Genomic DNA, 20,736 nt, shown 5'->3' on the forward strand with positions numbered 1-20,736 from the left:
TACCCAACATCCCAGCAGAAACTGTGGCCAAACGATTTGTTTCTCCTTGGATCACTAGGTTCGGCTGCCTGTCCACCACCACAACCAACCAGTGTCGACAGTTCGAATCTGCACTTTTTACAATTCTCTGTAATCATTGTGGTATTAAAAAGATCCATACAACAGCCTACCACATGCAAAACAATGGCTTGGTGGAATGATAGCACCACACCCTTAAAAATGCACGCAGGTGCCATGACTGTCTCTGGTCCGAGGCACTTCCTTGGGTGTTGCTGGGCCTACGTTCTACATTTAAACCAGATTTACATGGGACAATTTCCGAATTCGTTTTTGGCGAAAACCCGGTTTTACCTGGGGAAGTAATTCTTCCCCAAGATCCTGGGGATTCCCGCTCCTTCCCATACTTTATCAGAACGATGCGTGCACACTTTAGAGACACCCGGCTACACCCACCTGTCAGCCATTGCGCACCTGACACTTATGTGTTGACTGCACTCAACTCTTGCTCCATGTCATGCTCAGGGATGACTCTGTCAGACAACCCTTACAACCCCCTTACCTTGTCCCCTTCGATGTACTCCGGAGGGACGAGACGATGTTCGACATTATGATAAAAGATCACCCGCAAACCGTTTCTCTTCACAGGTTCAAGCCTGCATTTGAAGACTCCGACACCTCTCTGCCATCCCAGTCAGATTGCCTGAGCACATGTTCTTTTGATGAACAAGCTAACAAGTCCATTCAACCTACAGTTGGGTTTTCTCCGTCCAACGATTCACCACCGCAGTTCACAGATTTTGAAGACATTTCAGGTACTAAAGATGCAGACGCCCCGTCCTTCATATTGTGCCGCAGTGTACCACCTGACTGCATAGACGATGTGTCGATTATGGTGTTAGATAGTCATGTGCTTGTACTGCTCACCAACAGCACAGACCCAACCCTCACCGAGGAGTTCAACGTCAAGATAGTGCACAGCTTGTCCCTCCCACAAGAGTGTGATCCGTCATGTGTTCGAGTCGCATCGATAGGTCACATTGACCACACAAATTACAATCTTTGAAATATTAACTGCTCTGACGAGCCGCCATATTTAATTCAGTCTGCCTTTGTACTTCATGCAGTGCTCATGTGTAACAGTCTTTATGGTAAAACATATGTGTATATTGAAAACTTGGGAACTGTTTATTACGTATGTTATGATCTGTATCCAGAATCCCATACACTCTTTTCAAATAATTTAAAAATTGATAAATCTTAAATAGCTTGTCAATAAGATTTTCCAGTAACGTTGATTTCACTGTATATCTATTTCTAAATCCAAAAATATAATTCTCTTCATAAAAATAATATTTTAAATCACTTGATAAATGGTTCAGACTAATACAGGGTTCTAAAACTATCAATATTCAAACAAACTATCATGTAAAGTGAAGTAAAACAATAAAATATTACAATTCAACTATGTGGAGATATTTTTATTGACTGCAGTATGTCTTAATGAACATGGCTTATTATTCAGTAAAATTATAGTCTTTGTCATTGAAATTAAGTAATGCAACTGCAAGGTAGTTGTTAGGCTGGAGAGATGATAGATAAGGATTTCAGTCAGATTTTCGCTCAACAAAAGTGTTCAAGTTATTTGAAGATTTGTTAAGCTGGATAAGGCTTTATACAAGAAGTGAACTGAACCAAGTTAGCAGTGGACATAAAATTACGTAATGTTACCATTTATGTATTTTTCTTTAAACATTCTATTAGAAGCAACATAATGTCGGGAAAGCACACTGTTTTGGTTTCTTCATAAATAATAAAGACAGTTTCAATTTACCTGTACTGACAGACATCAGAGCGCAGCTTGCTGACAAGCAACCGGCATGCTCCTGTTCCACCATAAGGTTGAGGATAGTTGGCACTAATGAAATATGTGTTGTTTTCTCTCACAGTTTGTCCACAAGTAGCATAAACTACAAAACAGAGAGTTATTAATTGACAGCAGTAATAGACCTACAATGGTAAGATATTGTTATTAATTATATTTGCAGTACTATGAATGAATCAATTTATAACCAAAACAATATAAAAACTTATTGTAGATACCTGCCAATGTTGAAAGGGATAGAAAGCTCTGTGTCACTCTGTCATTCATTACTAACTATCCTAGTACTATAATGACATGAATGTGAACTGGAAGAAAGGATAAGAATGTGAAAAAAAGAACCTAATTGGGGAATGGAAATTGACTGTGGGGCATGAACTGTAGTTAAGATATATGACCATGATAATGTCATCTTATCCAATCCTAAAGCCTTCAGCATCTATTATGCCAAAGTAGAATTAACACCTGCATGAAGAATATAAATTACTTCCGTGAAACAAGGTCCTCATTAAGTCCTAATTACAATAACTTCATTTGTTTACAATATTTCTTGTTGACAGTGCTGAATTTATAATTCTTGCACAGCAATAGACACAAAATTCTGCTTATAAAATTCCACATAAATACAAAATGCTTGTAAATGTAATTCAGCCAAAAATAATGAAAGGTATTATGTGAAATAAAAGTTCTCTGGTGTGTTGAGTAGTAGCATTACTGCTTATAACATGAATTTTGTTTTTATTCTAGAGTATCTCATTAAACACCCCATGTACTTACACTGGGTGTTTCTGTAAGAGCATGCAAAAATGTAACAGGACATAGAGAATGCTCCACTGTACAATTTGAGACAGGGAACTTGAGGTCAGAGAAGCCAGTTTAAGGAGATATGGAAGTAAACTTGTCTACAGTTTTGTCTAGTATAACTGTTTTCCAGCTTATTTACAACTAAAATACCTACAAGTTTAAACACACTGTGGTGTTTATTTACCTACACATTCTTTATTTCCTGAAAAGAAACATGGAGGATGAGCCTAATTACTGGGAAGTCATGATGCATGTTTTTTTTTTACTTTACTTGTTCATAAGATGGCTCTGTTATATCATGTTTATACTGTCCCATGACAGAAAGTGCTTATGCCCAGTACTGTTTTGCAGAAATTACTGACAGGCACCTTCTGTATGGTGAAGTATGTTCCAATGCTCTCACTGCTGAAAGGCTGTACAGGGAATGATGTCCTAACAGACATCATTCATCATGATGAGTGTTTATTTCTCTTGATTGATGAATGCAGGAGACTGGATCACTGGAAAGAAGAAACGAGGGACCTGGCAACATGGCGACCACTCTCGCACCTGATTTTGAAGAGGAGGTGCTGGAATGTATTGCAGCAGACACCGCTATAAGCACTTGTCATATTGCACATGAAATGGGTGCTACACATACTAGCATGTGGTGAGTATTTCACGAAGAAAGGTTGCACCCATATCACCCACATTAAGTCCGTGGAATGCTTGTTACTGACCTTGCAACAAGAGTCACATTGTGTCAGTGGTTGCTCCAACAATGGATTGATTGACCAGATTTTCTCCAAATTGTACTCTACACTGCTGTGGCCTCATCTGATCATGATAGTATTTTGAACAGCATGAATAGTCATTTGTGGTATGAGGAATATCCTCACACCATAGTTGTCTCATTAAATACTTTTTGCTGTGACTATCTGTGTTGGCATTGAAGGTGACAATCTCACTGGCCCATATCTTCTGCTGTATTTACTGGTCACTGGGTTGAAAATGGAGGTCCTATCCCATGGCCTGCAAGGTCACCTGACCCGAATCCCCTTGATTATTTTTGATGGGGATATCTAAAGTCACTTGTGTATGAGACCCCAGTGGATACAGAGATGGCGTTAGTTGCCATAATTGTAGCTGCCTTTGATGTGATTGGAAACATGCCACAGATATTTTTTATGGTGTGTCAGAATTTTGTTCACTGATGTCATGCTTGCATTGAGGTTGACGGCCATCAGTTTTAGCACATTTTGTAAGATATAGTACAAACGGTACCTTCATTGTGTCAGTGAAAGTATTTGCAGTTAACTGTAAATAACGTAAATAAAAAATTACACAGTAATGTGATTTTATTCCTGTTACCTCCTTAAGCTGGCTTCTCTGACCCTAGGTTCCCAGCCTCAGATTGTTCAGAGGAGCATCCTCTATGCCTGGTTAAATGTTTGCATGGTCTTAGGGAAACACCCTGTATAAAACACTCCTGAGAAACTGAAAAGTGTACTATCCTTAAATTGTTTAACAAATAATTGGATCCAGTCCTCTGGCATAAATTTCAAAAGTCTGAAAAATATTCTTCATTAGTGAATACCATCCATGGCATTTTATACCCCAAAGAAATCAACACATATTGAAACTGATGTGCTTCTACAGACACAATTTGTCTTCCTGTAAAGGATTGGGCAACACTTTTTAGTGACTTTCATAAATGAGGCTTATGGTGTAACTTACATTCACAACAGACACCATAGCCCCCAGCACAAGTGCCATTGACAATTCCACCTCGCTGTTCACATTCTGATACTGTCAGGCATGTTCCAATATTTCCTGTTGATGATACACATTCCTGGTTCTGGAACTGGAGCACTGAGAATAGCGGCAAAACTGTAACAATATTCATTTTAAATCAGTATTATTCTGTCTTCAAGAATAACCATCTTAGTCATATTGTACTAAATTTGTAAATTTATCAGTGGTCTGATGCAAAGTATTAACCATCTGTCTGCAGTATTATTCTATACAGAATGTTCAGCTAATAGCTCCCATTACAGCCATAGTACACCACAGATCCTTTGAACAAAAACTTTGGGCAACAAATGGAAGAAAGCACAGGTCACCAACTACCTACAAGAAATGTGGCAGTACACAAGACGGTGCATGTAGATTGAATAGTAAGTAGCTCCATAAATCGTGAGTATTTAGCTTCTATAACGTGTATATTATGTGACAAAGTCATATCAAGTGGTGTTAGAATGTGTTCAGTGATGCATAGGTCATATCATTTGCATTGTTTCATGAAAGTGGACCCTGAAAACATATCGTGTGTTTATAGAACACAGTGTAATGGTCATTTAGCCACAACTGAAATGTGCCATGTAAATCATGAACTTAAAGTACTAGAAACATTGCAGAAAGAGCTGAAAGCCACTAGAGAACATTTTCTGCTGCTGGAAAGCATGGTTAAAAACCTATCTGAACCCCCACATGAAGAACTGTGACAGTTTCAGACATACAGCTAACCAAATATGCATGCACAATCTAAACATATTTCAAAGGAATTTAATGTTTCTTTAAGAAATTGATTTCAACATCTTACTATGGATGTGAAACAAACACATGAGTTTATCACCACAGACAAAGTGCATCGCATTTTTTTTTTTTTTTTTTTTGAACAACATGGCGACAGGTTCAAGTGTTCGTAATATTCCTGTGCGCGAAAATTACAGCTCCGTAGTGAAAAACAGTCAGTATGTGAATGATAATGTTGTTACAACAAAATTAAATGAACGTATTATCAGCCTACAGAAAATTGTCGAAGTGCTTCGTAAAGAAATTTCATGGCTCAAGAAAGAAAATTATGATCTCCGATCAAACCAAGGTACGTGCTACATGCGGGACTCGGTGCAAAACATTTCGCCTGCTTCCAAAAACTGGAACAAAGCTACGTTTAAAAACAACCAAGCTACGATTAAAAACAACAAACAAGAAGTGTTAAATCGTGTGAACAATGTCCGCAACGTTAATTTCGTGCATGAAAACTCGTTTGAAGTACTCGCATTCGTAGACAGCGAGGGTAAAACGAGCCGTTACGAGTCGCTTGGGAAGAAAAACATTCAAGATAGTAGGCCTAAAACCACCAGTGAACAGTCTAAACACATCAAAAAATCTCTAAACAGCGATAAAGTGTCGTATGAACTACATGAGACAATACTGGTACAAAATGACATTGAAGTACGTCACAAAATACCGATACAAACAGACACTCAAACGAAAAACATTGTAACAGATAACTCGCATAATAAAATACTCATGCTTTCAGATAGTCATGACCGTGGACTCGCAAAGAAAATTAAAGAGAAAACTAATAGAAGTTTGTGTAGCGTAGTAAAACCGGGAGCCCCACTAGCGGAAATAATAAAAACGACTGAATCTAGAGAGGTTAAAAATCTACACGATAAAGACTGTGTAATACTCATCGGAGGTTCAAACGATGTATATAAAAATGAAACTGCAAATGCTACACGTTATCTGAAACAGTGTCTGCAGAACCTCACGCATACAAACGTGATAATCGTGAATACACCACATCGACACGATCTGGATGACCAATCATGTGTAAATACAGAAATACGAAAAGCCAACTAACAGTTTGCCAAAATCTGTAGGCGTTTTAAAAATGTTAAATGTGTTAATATAAATAATGTAGGTCGTAGATTCCATACACAACATGGACTACACTTAAACAGTATTGGGAAAGAATGTCTGGCGAACATGATAATGAAGGAATTAAAACTATTTCAAAACACCTTCAACTCAAAAACAACTGTTATACCACTATCAGTAATAGAACATTCCACAGTACAAGAAAAATCAACAAAGGCAGTCATCTCGTCAGCAGCAGAACTGACATCAGCAGAACCTTCACCACCACCACCAACAATAAGAACAGGAGACACAGCAACAGTGGGACAGACAACAGCAAAGCCAACAACAGCAGTAGCACCAGAAACGACAGTACCAATGGAGAAGCCACCAGCTAAACCACACCCCATCAGAAGGAGCCAGAGGACAAGAAAGTACATCACTCCAAAGGAGGATTTTTTATGGTTCAGCACCAAGAGGAGAAAAAAACTGGGACAAACCGGCGCAAAGCATCAGTCACTGCCAACAAAATGCAAACAAAAGATACAGGCAAGGTAAGCTGTGCTCGTTTCTCAGTCTTTCATCAAAATATACAATCTATCAGAAACAAAGTGCAACAGTTAGAAGTGGAACTACAAACTTTAAACAGTTCAGTCACATGCATTACTGAACATTGGTGTAGAGGAACTGAAATAACATTAATAAATTTAAACTCATATATACTAGCATGTCATTGTAGTAGAACCACCATTAGAGGTGGTGGATCATGTATATATGTTAAGCAAGGAATTGCCTATAAAATTAGAAATGATATTAATTCTGTAAGTGAGGAAAAACACATAGAATTATCAGCCATAGAGATAAGCAAGACAAATGAGGCACAAAGGTTAACTATAATATGTATTTACCACTCACCCAGTGGTGATATAGATACTTTCACTGCAAAACTAATCCAGATTCTAGACATGGCTTCGAATTCTAAGGGGAAGGTTCTCATTTGTGGAGACTTAAATATAAACACACAAAACCCAGATAGATTCTCTAACTCATTCTTGAATATATTGCGCTGTTATAAATTATCACCATTAGTTAACAGAGCCACGAGGATAGCCAAAAACTCATCATCAACAACTGATCACGTCATCATAGACATAGATAAAGAAAGTTGTGAAATTATTGTAGATAACCTTGGCCTTTCTGATCACTCCTGTCAAATCCTAAAATTAAACATAAATATAGACAACACAACTAAAACATACACATACAGAAGGGTTTTCTCCAAACCAAACAGATCAGAATTTGCCAAGCAAATAAACAGTATAACTTGGGAAGAAGTGTATGCTGAAACTAGTGTAAATAAGAAATTTTCTAAATTCATGTCATTATTTAAACTCAGATTTGATGAAGCGTTCCCAAAGGTGCAAACTGCAGTACACTCACAGAAAAGAAATACCTGGGTGACCAAAGGAATAAGGAAATCCTCTGCAACACTCAAACAACTGAACAGGTTAAAAAACTACCATAGTGATCCTGGTTTCCTAAACTACTACCACACATGCAAAAGAATATACAGAAGAGTATTACGAGATGCAAAAAAAGCCCACAATGACAGTATTATAGAAAAGGCAGAAAATAAAATTAAAGCAGCCTGGACTGTTACCAAACAGGAAACAAACAGTAATAAATTAAAAACAGTAAACATTCAAATTAAACATAATGGTGCTATTATACATAACCCAAATACACTAGTAAATACCGTAAATGAGTATTTCAGCAGTGTTGCTACCAAGCTACAGCAAAAGTTTGGCAAAAACCAGCCTGAACAAAAATTGAACTATATGGATAACTCAATGTTACTGTTACCAACTTCTACAGAAGAAGTAAGGATGGTTGTGAAGAATCTAAAGAATAAAACATCAGCAGGTTTAGATGAAGTGCCAGTGTGCTTACTGAAGGACTGCATTAACAGCATACAACATCCTTTGCCACACATAATAAATGAATCTTTCACTGCAGGCTGCTTCCCAGAGTACTTAAAATGTGCAAAAGTCCTGCCTTTATTTAAGAAAGGCGATCCAGAAAATATAGAAAACTATAGGCCCATCTCATTACTCTCATCCTTTTCCAAGGTAATAGAAAATATAATGAAAAAGAGACTAATGGATTTCCTAAACAAGTACAACCTACTGTGTAAAGAACAGTTTGGTTTCGGGCCAGGAAGAAGCACAGGTTCAGCAGTAGCTCACTTCACAAATTTTGTCTTAGAAGCACTTGACAAAGGTGAACATATAACAGGCATATTCCTTGACCTTAGCAAAGCATTTGACACGGTAGACCACAAAATACTACTAAACAAAATGGAGGCACTAGGAATAAGGGGAACAGTAAATAATTGGTTTCAATCGTACTTGGAAAATAGGGTACAGTGTGTAGAGATCTCACAAACGAAGTTCAGCAGATTGACAAAACACATTTCCAAACCAGAACATATTAACATAGGAGTCCCTCAGGGAAGTGTGTTAGGGCCAATACTCTTCCTAATATATATCAATGATTTTCCCCAGAGTGTCAAATACGGGGAAGCAATACTATTTGCAGATGACAGCAGCATCCTTATCAGTGATGAGTCACCAGACAAATTGAGAGACAAAGCTGAAGAAACTCTTGATCATGTATGCAAGTGGGTAGCAAGCAACAAATTAACCCTCAATATTAAAAAAACAAACAGTATTAATTTTCACATAAATAAAAAACATATTAGTATAGGCCTAAAAGTTAAAGATGAACTTATAGATTGTGTCACAAACACAAAATTCCTAGGAATGCATGTTGACTCACAGCTTAACTGGACTGACCATATTGCAGCACTAGAAAAGAAAATTGCTACTGCTTGCTATGCACTGCGGATAATTATGTCAGTATGTAATAGTTCATGTGCTAAGACTACATACTTTGCATATGTGCATTCAATAATTAGTTATGGCATAACCTTCTGGGGTACAAATGTGCAGAACATACAAGCAATTTTCAAGCTGCAAAAGAGGGCTGTACGAATTATAACAAAAAGCAGCAAGAGAGCTCACTGTACTGATTTATTCAAAACCATGGGAATCTTGACAGTACCATGTGAATACATCTTTCAGACTGTGATATATATAAAGAAACACATTGACCAATACACACAAAACAGATCTATACACCAACACTGGACTAGATCCTGCCACCATTTGCATCTCATACGAAAAAACAAAACAAAAACCCAAAATAATTTATTATTTAATGGAATAAAAATGTTTAATAGACTTCCAGAGGAGTTCAAAGCTGAAACTGGAATACATGCCTTTAGGAAAGCTGCAAAAAGTTATTTAGCAGATAAATGTTACTATACTGTCAAAGAATACTGTAAATGACATGTGTTCACCTCAATTCATGCAAGAGTACCTTTGTAAATTTATATTTATCTGTAATTAAGATTGGTGTGTATTTGTTTTGTGTAATCCATGCAAGAATACATTTGTAAATTTATATTTATTTGTAACTAAGATTGGTGTGTATTTGTTTTGTGTACAAACGATTAAGTTGCACCATAGAAATATGTACTACCAGAAGTACTATTATGTATATACTCATTCCATGTATACAGCTGACGACAACCATACAACACAAGTTGTCTATGGATGAATAAATAAATAAATAAATAATTAAATAAATCTGAATCCCCCCCCATGAACCATGGATCTTGCCGTTGGTGGGGAGGCTTGCGTGCCTCAGCGATACAGATGGCCGTACCGTAGATGCAACCACAACGGAGGGGTATCTGTTGAGAGGCCAGACAAACATGTGGTTCCTGAAGAGGGGCAGCAGCCTTTTCAGTAGTTGCAGGGGCAACAGTCTGGATGATTGACTGATCTGGCCTTGTACCATTAACCAAAACGGCCTTGCTGTGCTGGTACTGCGAACGGCTGAAAGCAAGGGGAAACTACAGCCGTAATTTTTCCCGAGGACATGCAGCTCTACTGTGTGACTAAATGATGATGGCGTCCTCTTGGGTAAAATATTCCGGAGGTAAAATAGTCCCCCATTCGGATCTCCGGGCGGGGACTACTCAGGAGGACGTCGTTATCAGGAGAAAGAAAACTGGCGTTCTACGGATCGGAGCGTGGAATGTCAGATCACTTAATCGGGCAGGTAGGTTAGAAAATTTAAAAAGGGAAATGGATAGGTTAAAGTTAGATATAGTGGGAATTAGTGAAGTTCGGTGGCAGGAGGAACAAGACTTCTGGTCAGGTGATTACAGGGTTATAAACACAAAGTCAAATAGGGGTAATGCAGGAGTAGCTTTAATAATGAATAGGAAAATAGGAATGCGGGTAAGCTACTACAAACAACATAGTGAACGCATTATTGTGGCCAAGATAGACACAAAGCCCATGCCTACTACAGTAGTACAAGTTTATATGCCAACTACCTCTGCAGATGATGAAGAAATAGATGAAATGTATGACGAGATAAAAGAAATTATTCAGGTAGTGAAGGGAGACGAAAATTTAATAGTGATGGGTGACTGGAATTCGTCAGTAGGAAAAGGGAGAGAAGGAAACATAGTAGGTGAATATGGATTGGGGGGAAGGAATGAAAGAGGAAGCCGCCTTGTAGAATTTTGCACAGAGCATAACTTAATCATAGCCAACACTTGGTTCAAGAATCATAAAAGAAGGTTGTATACCTGGAAGAATCCTGGAGATACTAAAAGGCATCAGATAGATTATATAATGGTAAGACAGAGATTTAGGAACCAGGTTTTAAATTGTAAGACATTTCCTGGGGCAGATGTGGATTCTGACCACAATCTATTGGTTATGAACTGCAGATTGAAACTGAAGAAACTGCAAAAAGGTGGGGATTTAAGGAGATGGGACCTGGATAAACTGAAAGAACCAGAGGTTGTAGAGAGTTTCAGGGAGAGTATAAAGGAACAATTGACAGGAATGGGGGAAAGAAATACAGTAGAAGAAGAATGGGTAGCTCTGAGGGATGAAGTAGTGAAGGCAGCAGAGGATCAAGTAGGTAAAAAGACGAGGGCTAATAGAAATCATTGGGTAACAGAAGAAATATTGAATTTAATTGATGAAAGGAGAAAATATAAAAATGCAGTAAATGAAGCAGGCAAAAAGGAATACAAACGTCTCAAAAATGATATCGACAGGAAGTGCAAAATGGCTAAGCAGGGATGGCTAGAGCACAAATGTAAGGATGTAGAGGCTTGTCTCACTAGGGGTAAGATAGATACTGCCTACAGGAAAATTAAAGAGACCTTTGGAGAGAAGAGAACCACTTGTATGAATATCAAGAGCTCAGATGGCAACCCAGTTCTAAGCAAAGAAGGGAAGGCAGAAAGGTGGAAGGAGTATATAGAGGGTTTATACAAGGGCAATGTACTTGAGGACAATAATATGGAAATGGAAGAGGATGTAGATGAAGACGAAATGGGAGATAAGATACTGCGTGAAGAGTTTGACAGAGCACTGAAAGACCTGAGTCGAAACAAGGCCCCGGGAGTAGACAACATTCCATTTGAACTACTGATGGCCTCGGGAGAGCCAGTACTGACAAAACTCTACCATCTGGTGAGCACGATGTATGAGACAGGCAAAATACCCTCAGACTTCAAGAAGAATATAATCATTCCAATCCCAAAGAAAGCAGGTGTTGACAGATGTGAAAATTACCGAACTATCAGTTTAATAAGTCACAGCTGCAAAATACTAACGCAAATTCTTTACAGACGAATGGAAAAACTGGTAGAAGCCGACCTCGGGGAAGATCAGTTTGGATTCCGTAGAAATGTTGGAACACGTGAGGCAATACTGACCTTACGACTTATCTTAGAAAAAAGATTAAGAAAAGGCAAACCTACGTTTCTTGCATTTGTAGACTTAGAGAAAGCTTTTGACAATGTTAACTGGAATACTCTCTTTCAAATTCTGAAGGTGGCAGGGGTAAAATACAGGGAGCGAAAGGCTATTTACAGTTTGTACAGAAACCAGATGGCAGTTATAAGAGTCGAGGGGCATGAAAGGGAAGCAGTGGTTGGGAAAGGAGTAAGACAGGGTTGTAGCCTCTCCCCGATGTTATTCAATCTGTATATTGAGCAAGCAGTAAAGGAAACAAAAGAAAAATTCGGAGTAGGTATTAATATTCATGGAGAAGAAGTAAAAACTTTGAGGTTCGCCGATGACATTGTAATTCTGTCAGAGACAGCAAAGGACTTGGAAGAGCAGTTGAACGGAATGGACAGTGTCTTGAAAGGAGGATATAAGATGAGCATCAACAAATGCAAAACGAGGATAATGGAATGTAGTCAAATTAAGTCGGGTGATGCTGAGGGAATTAGATTAGGAAATGAGACACTTAAAGTAGTAAAGGAGTTTTGCTATTTAGGGAGTAAAATATCCGATGATGGTCGAAGTAGAGAGGATATAAAATGTAGACTGGCAATGGCAAGGAAAGCGTTTCTCAAGAAGAGGAATTTGTTAACATCGAGTATAGATTTAAGTGTCAGGAAGTCGTTTCTGAAAGTATTTGTACGGATTGTAGCCATGTATGGAAGTGAAACATGGACGATAAATAGTTTGGACAAGAAGGGAATAGAAGCTTTCGAAATGTGGTGCTACAGAAGAATGCTGAAGATAAGGTGGGTAGATCACATAACTAATGAGGAGGTATTGAATAGGATTGGGGAGAAGAGAAGTTTGTGGCACCACTTGACTAGAAGAAGGGATCGGTTGGTAGGACATGTTTTGAGGCATCAAGGGATCACAAATCTAGCATTGGAGGGCTGTGTGGAGGGTAAAAATCGTAGAGGGAGACCAAGAGATGAATACACTAAGCAGATTCAGAAGGATGTAGGTTGCAGTAGATACTGGGAGATGAAGAAGCTTGCACAGGATAGAGCAGCATGGAGAGCTGCATCAAACCAGTCTCAGGACTGAAGACCACAACAACAACAAATCTGAATCTCCAGGAACAAAAAGTAAAATGAGCAATATGTCACTAAAATCCAGCTGTCGTGAGAAGTAACCAAAGTGACACAAAAAAATACCAATATTAGTACAATTGTGCTTGCTGACAGCCACAGAGGAGGACTTGCACAATTCTTCATTATCAGCAAGATTTAAACATTTCAAGCATTGTGAAACCTGGAACAGGTTTGCAAGAAGTTCTAAAAGACTATGAAATCAGTAGTTGTGTGTAGCAGAATCAGTGTATTGTAATTTTTGGTCACTCAAATGACATGCATAAAAATGAACTAAAAATAGGAAACAGAATCTTAAGAGATGCACTATGTACATTAGGTGATCAAAAAGCAATTGTGATTGGTATACCTCACAGGCATGATCGTATAGAATCTTCTTGTGTCAATAAAGATTCAAAAAGTAAACAGGAGTTACAGAAAGATCTGCAAGATTACTATAAATGTTTTTTATTCTCCCTGTTGATCATTTAGAAAGAAAGCATTTCACAACACACAAAATGGGGCAAATCACAACTCAGCCAGAAAATCAAAGCCTCAGTGAAAAGTGTTTTTATGATAAATGTGTCAAAATTTCACTGCCAACTGTAAAGGAAATGTGCAAAATACCTTCGCTATAAATAAATCCTGCTCAGCAGTGCTGGAACAAAAAGAAATGATTATAATGGGAAGTGCTGAGAAAGTAATTATAAGAACAGTGGTAGCAGATAAAACAACACAGTGAGGACCAGAGAACACAAAAACAGCAACAGTGACAACACATTCAGTTACAGAAACAACTACATCAGACACAACTGTAAAAATATCCACAAGGACACAACCTGCTAGAGCAAGACAACCACCATCAAAAAGCGAGGATTTTCACTGTCCACAGATGAAGACAGCAGCTCTATAGTTCATCCCAGAAGTGGTCTTCAGATTAAAATAAAAGAAAGGCAGAGACAAATAATGGTAAGTGATGAATGAGATATGCCAAGCAGAAACCCCAAGTTTATAATTGTCCATCAAAATGTGCAGTCATTGTGAAATATGGTTAATAAGCTAAAGGTATTACTGTCAGATCAATTAAAAGAAGTGTCTGTAATGTGTTTTAGTGAACACTGACTAACTGATGAGATGTTAGCAATCACAAGTATTCAGCGTTATGTTATGACAACTTGTTTCTGTAGAAAAATATCTGCACATGGAGGAACATGTATATTTGTGAAAGAAAGTATCAACTATTGCTGACTAAAATCCCTTGAAAAGTCAGGAAAAGAAGGTAATTTTGAAATTTCTTCTCTAGAACTAACCTCAATAAAAACAGTCATCATTAGCCTGTACAGAAGTCCAAACTCAAATATAAAAATATTTTTTAGCCAACTTGAAGGTAGTCTCGACAGTATCAGGGACCTAAACAAAACATTTATAATATTTGGAGACTTTAACATTGACTTTCAAAAGACAGAGATGATCTTATGGCTATTTGTGCAACATACAACCTGCTCCCAATTATAAATTCCCCTACCAGAGCTACAAGTGTATCCAGCACCACTATTGATATGGTACTGATACACAATGATAGCCATGAATATGCAGCTAGAAACTTCAACACAGGTTTCAGTGACCACTATACACAGCTTCTTGAAATATCTTTAGTGCCAAACTTAATAAAACAAACAGATTCAATAAAAATAGGAAGAACCTTCAGCCATCGAAACATTGAATACTTCAGGAATTTATTACAGAAGGAAAGATGGACTGAAATGTACAGATACAAAAATACAGATGAGAAGTTCAGCATATTTATGGATATATTTACACACTATTTTAACATGACATTTCCAGTTAAAAATCAGAAAATCAAGTGTAGTAGGCTTAACAGAAAAAATTGCTGGTTGACAACAGGTATAAAAAAGTCATGTGCTGAAAAACAAGAATTATATGAGATCTCCAAGTCTTCCATAGTATCCCCTGAATTCCTTGCAAATTTCAAGAATTATAAAATGATACTTAAACAAGTGATCAAAGAAGCTAAAGTAATGGCAAATGACTGCTATATAAATAACTTCAATAACAAAATGAAAGCTGTGTGGAATATAGTGAAACTGCAAACTGACAATGTTCCTCCTCAGAATTCCAATATTAAACTGAATTGTAATGGCAAAGAAATTAACAGTGCTAAAGAAATAGCAAATGTGTTCAATGGTTATTTTAGCAATACAAGTGAGCAACTAATCACTGAAATCAAACCTTGCAATACAAACTGCCCAGTATCATCTGTAAATAACAACATAAATCCTACTTCATTGTTTCTCTTTCCAACAATTCAGAAAGAAGTCCTGTCAGTTATCAGAACTTTAAAAGTGAATCATTCCATTGGAATACATGGTATTCCAGACAGCCTTATTAAAAAAAATGTAGATCTTATTACTGGACCATTAGCTCACCTTTAAAATAATTCCTTTCAATCCAGAATTTTCCCATCATGCATAAAAAACAGCTAAGCTCAAACCACTGTTCTAAAAAGATAAAAAGGATGAAGTGCCTAACTACAGGCCCATTGCTCTGCTATCTATATTCTCAAATATCATAGAAAAAAAGTTTCAACGAAGAGTAGTAGATTTTCTGGAAGAGCACAAAATACTATCCACAGCACAACATGGTTTCAATAAAAACCGATCAACTGAAACAGCAATTTTTGAACTGTTAACTGAAGTACTTTAGAAACTAGATAATGGCAAAAATGCCACTGGAATATATCTAGATCTCTCTAAGGCTTTTGATGTCATAGAGCACACAGAACTATTGCCTAAGCTTGACAACATGGGGATCAGAAGAACATCTAACAACTGGATAAAGTCATACCTAAGCAGTTGAAAACAAGTGGTTGAAGTGCAACATCAAAATTTTGTCAGACTCATATAACACTATTCAAACTATGAAACCATTAAATATGGAGTGCCAAAAGGTTCAGATCCAGGAGCTCTGCTATTTCTGTTATATGTGAATGACCTAAACAAATTCTGCAAGAACATCATCCAGTTTGCTGATGATGCAAGTGTGCTAGTGAGTGGGAAACAAATGGAAATGCTTCAAAGTCTACAACAGAGACACTGAATAAAATTGAAAGCCGGTTCAGTCACAACAAATTGATAATAAATGCAAGTAAGACAGTGGCACTAAATTTCTATAATGTGAAAAAAAGTGAGGAAACTGTTCAGAATCAGATAACTGACAAAGGCCTTCAGAATGTAGACAACATTAAGTTCTTGGGAGTATGGCACAAAGATAATCTAAAAGGGGGGACATTATTGAAAAAGTCTGTAAGAAATCAAGCACTTCATGCTACTTAATGAGAATGTTAGAGGGATGCTGCAACAGAGATTCTCTGAAAATTGTGTATTATGCCTATATATAATCATAACTGAAATATGGAATTATTTTCTAGGGTAACTCTTCTCTTAGTCACAACCTCTTTAGGCTACAAAAAAGAATTATAAGAATAATGGAGGGTGTAAAATGGAACAAAACTTGTAGACCACTCTTTAAAAAGCCAGAAATCCTTTCACTGTAGCTCCATTCATTGACATATGACCACGACACACTACAGATACGTAGAAAAACTCATAAAGTTTTGTTCGGCTGAAGCCGCACTTCAGGTTTCTGCCATCAGAGCGCTCGAGAGCGCAGTGAGACAAAATGGTGACAGGAGCCGAGAAAGCGTATGTCGTGCTTGAAATGCACTCACATCAGTCAGTCATAACAGTGCAACGACACTTCAGGACGAAGTTCAACAAAGATCCACCAACTTCTAACTCCATTCGGTGATGGTATGCGCAGTTTAAAGCTTCTGGATGCCTCTGTAAGGGGAAATCAACGGGTCGGCCTGCAGTGAGCGAAGAAACGGTTGAACGCGTGCGGGCAAGTTTCACGCGTAGCCCGCGGAAAATTGGCTCATTCCACAACTGGAGACCGACAGCGCCGACTTCATCTTTCAACAGGATGGTGCTCCACTGCACTTCCATCATCATGTTCGGCATTTCTTAAACAGGAGATTGGAAAATCGATGGATCGGTCATGGTGGAGATCATGATCAGCAATTCATGTCATGGCCTCCACGCTCTCCCGACTTAACCCCATGTGATTTCTTTCTGTGGGGTTATGTGAAAGATTCAGTGTTTAAACCTCCTCTACCAAGAAACGTGCCAGAACTGCGAGCTCGCATCAACGATGTTTTCGAATTCATTGATGGGGACATGCTGCGCCGAGTGTGGGAGGAACTTGATTATCGGCTTGATGTCTGCCAAATCACTAAAGGGGCACATATCGAACATTTGTGAATGCCTATAAAACTTTTTGAGCTTTTGTATGTGTGTGCAAAGCATTGTGAAAATATCTCAAATAATACAGTTATTGTAGAGCTGTGAAATCGCTTCAATCATTTGTAATAACCCTGTATATATGTGTACTAGATAACAGTGTTTGTGAAAAAAATATTCAATGGGAAATCACTCTCTCTTCCAGAAAAATAAAAATATCCATTCCTACAACACCAGGCAAAAAAGAAACATTCATTTAGAGCCCAGCAACACCAGCCTGAATAAAAAAGGAACCCTACATTATGGGAAAGTTACTTATAATAAACTTCCCCCACAAATTAAATCAATAAATGACGTGAAAATTTCAAGTCATTTGTTAATGCACATTTGACTCGTCACTGCTTCTATAGCCTCCATGAGTTCCTTCAGGAACTTCACTAACAATTTGTGTCTTTGCCTTTGTGATGTATCACATAAATGTTGCTAGAACTTTAATGATTTACCATGTAAATGTTACTGTAATACAAATATTAATCTGCAAGTACAGTACATCCTCTTTCTGCTTTAAAATATCTACTCTTTATTTTTGTAGAATATTTGCACTGTATATTGTAACTCAGTGATCATTTAATGTAGAAATAACGAAATTAATGCTAATTTCATAGTATATTTTGTTATAGATTGACTTGGTCTACATGAGAATGTACTATTTTTGCACTATATGATGTTGTTGTTGTTGTGGTCTTCAGTCCTGAGACTGGTTTGATGCAGCTCTCCATGCTACTCTATCCTGTGCAAGCTTCTTCATCTCCCAGTACCTACTGCAACCTACATCCTTCTGAATCTGCTTAGTGTATTCATTTCTTGGTCTCCCCCTACGATTTTTACCCTCCACGCTGCCCTCCAATATTAAATTGGTGATCCCTTGATGCCTCAGAACATGTCCTACCAACCGATCCCTTCTTCTGGTCAAGTTGTGCCACAAACTTCTCTTCTCTCTAATCCGATTCAATACTTCCTCATTAGTTATGTGATCTACCCATCTAATCTTCAGCATTCTTCTGTAGCACCACATTTCGAAAGCTTCTATTCTCTTCTTGTCCAAACTATTTAACGTCCATGTTTCACTTCCATACATAGCTACACTCCATACAAATACTTTCAGAAATGACTTCCTGACACTTAAATCTATACTCGATGTTAACAAATTCCTCTTCTTGAGAAACGCTTTCCTTGCCATTGCCAGTCTACATTTTATATCCTCTCTACTTCGACCATCATCAGTTATTTTGCTCCCTAAATAGCAAAACTCCTTTACTACTTTAAGTGTCTCATTTCCTAATCTAATTCCCTCAGCATCACCCGACTTAATTCGACTACATTCCATTATATAATTACCAGGACGAATAAAACTCTACTCTACTCTATTCTACTGATCCACAAAATAACTATCTAATTTCATTAATACCTACCTGTTGTAGAATCCTAGAACACATTCTGAGTTAAAAATAAAAAGGTATCACAAACAGAATGAATTTCTCCATGCCAACCAGCATAGATTCTGAAAACATTCACAGTACGCAACTCAACTAATGCTTTCTTACATGATATTTTGAAAGCTTTGGATCAAGGTAATCTGTTTTTTGTTACAGAGGTAAGATTTCATCCATACAAGAGGAATAACATTAATGCAATAACACTTTAGTTTGCTAAGTAGTATTTTGTGATCCACACAATAATGACTTTGGCAGTATCACAGAATACACCAACAGGACAATTTTTCTTGTTTATATCTGTTAGCACTTAATTTATGAGATCTTGTACTGAATTAAATGTGGAGAATCCCTTACGAAATCCGAATTGAGAGGTAGTTAACAAATTTTGGTCAGCTAAATGAGTCAGTATACTATCATAGGTTATGTTTCAAAACATTTTTAAGGCCTGTAAGAAATGATACAGGTCTATAATTAGAGGTGGTTTGCTTATCTCCAGCTTTGCAGATGTGTGTTACTACAATATATTTAAGTCTATCAGGAAATATGCCACAGGTTATTGGTGATTACAACAATAGCATAAGGGTAATCCTATCAAGTCAACATAATGTTTTAATATTTTACTACAGACACCATCACAGGCAGCAGAAGTACTCTTTAGTGACCCCATGAATTCCATAATCTCCTTATGGATCATATGTTTGAAACTAATGTCAGATGGTGGTCTGCACAAGTAAATCCATCACATTTGTATTTGACTGTTTTTTATTGGATGCAGTGTTTACAGCCACTATGTGACAGTAATCACTGAATTAGGTGCCTAACAATTTGAAGATGTCACCGTTTCTGAACAATTTCATTTGAATGACTAGTTTTGTTTGTTTCTTGTTTAATAATGTTTCAAGTAGTTTTTGCCTTATTCTTAGACTGTTTCATTTCTCCAACATAGTACACAAATTTCACATTTGTTATGGGAGAACGGAGGACTCTGCAATACTGGTGGTAACGGGGTTCCAAATCTTTACTACTGATTGTTTGCTGAGTTATATACAACGCTCTGTTCCTATTGCAAGATACTTTAATCCCAAGGGTTATCCATCCTTTATCCTTGCTTTTGTTTAATTGCGTTTTATAGGAAATATCTGTTAGAAAGAGTTAAAATTTCCATTAACATTTTCTTCATAAATTTATCCCCAGCATTCTTCCCATTATTTGTCTCTAAATGCTATGATTGAATCTGTAGGTATATCAGCCTCAATCATGTTGGGAACCTCTCTGATGGGGCAGTGAGGAAGGTCTTTGACAAATAGCGGAGTGGCAGTGTTAGTAGATGATGCTTGTGTATGGAAGTGTAACCAATAGTTCGTGTAATAAAGTGTGTACTGCATGTATTATTGGTGGTGTCCTATCAGCCTGTAGTCCAATATAATTGCCACACTGATGACAACACATCTACCAAAGAACGCACATTCATTTGGCATTCACAAAAATCCAGCATGGGTTATTATTTTGCAACAGTGTGGCTGCCCCACATCAGTTCATCCTCCACACCAACTTCTGTGGACAACAGCTCAAGAATTACAGTGCAATATGTGCAAT

The 20,736-nt window shown here is 37.5% G+C and overlaps 1 protein-coding gene across 1 annotated transcript in view; it reads right to left on the reverse strand.

Moving 5' to 3' along the window:
- LOC126187848 (uncharacterized) overlaps positions 1 to 20,736 on the reverse strand; it is a 356,937-nt gene that overhangs the window by 90,274 nt on the left and 245,927 nt on the right. Inside the window, exons 4-5 of the mRNA XM_049929160.1 lie at positions 4,400 to 4,552; positions 1,832 to 1,967 (exon numbers count right to left, since the gene is read on the reverse strand). Of these exons, the coding sequence (XP_049785117.1) occupies positions 1,832 to 1,967; positions 4,400 to 4,552 (289 nt within the window). The remainder of the gene's footprint in view (positions 1 to 1,831; positions 1,968 to 4,399; positions 4,553 to 20,736) is intronic.

The sequence above is a fragment of the Schistocerca cancellata genome, chromosome 5 (genome assembly GCF_023864275.1).
Source record: "Schistocerca cancellata isolate TAMUIC-IGC-003103 chromosome 5, iqSchCanc2.1, whole genome shotgun sequence".
Lineage (NCBI taxonomy): Eukaryota > Metazoa > Arthropoda > Insecta > Orthoptera > Acrididae > Schistocerca > Schistocerca cancellata.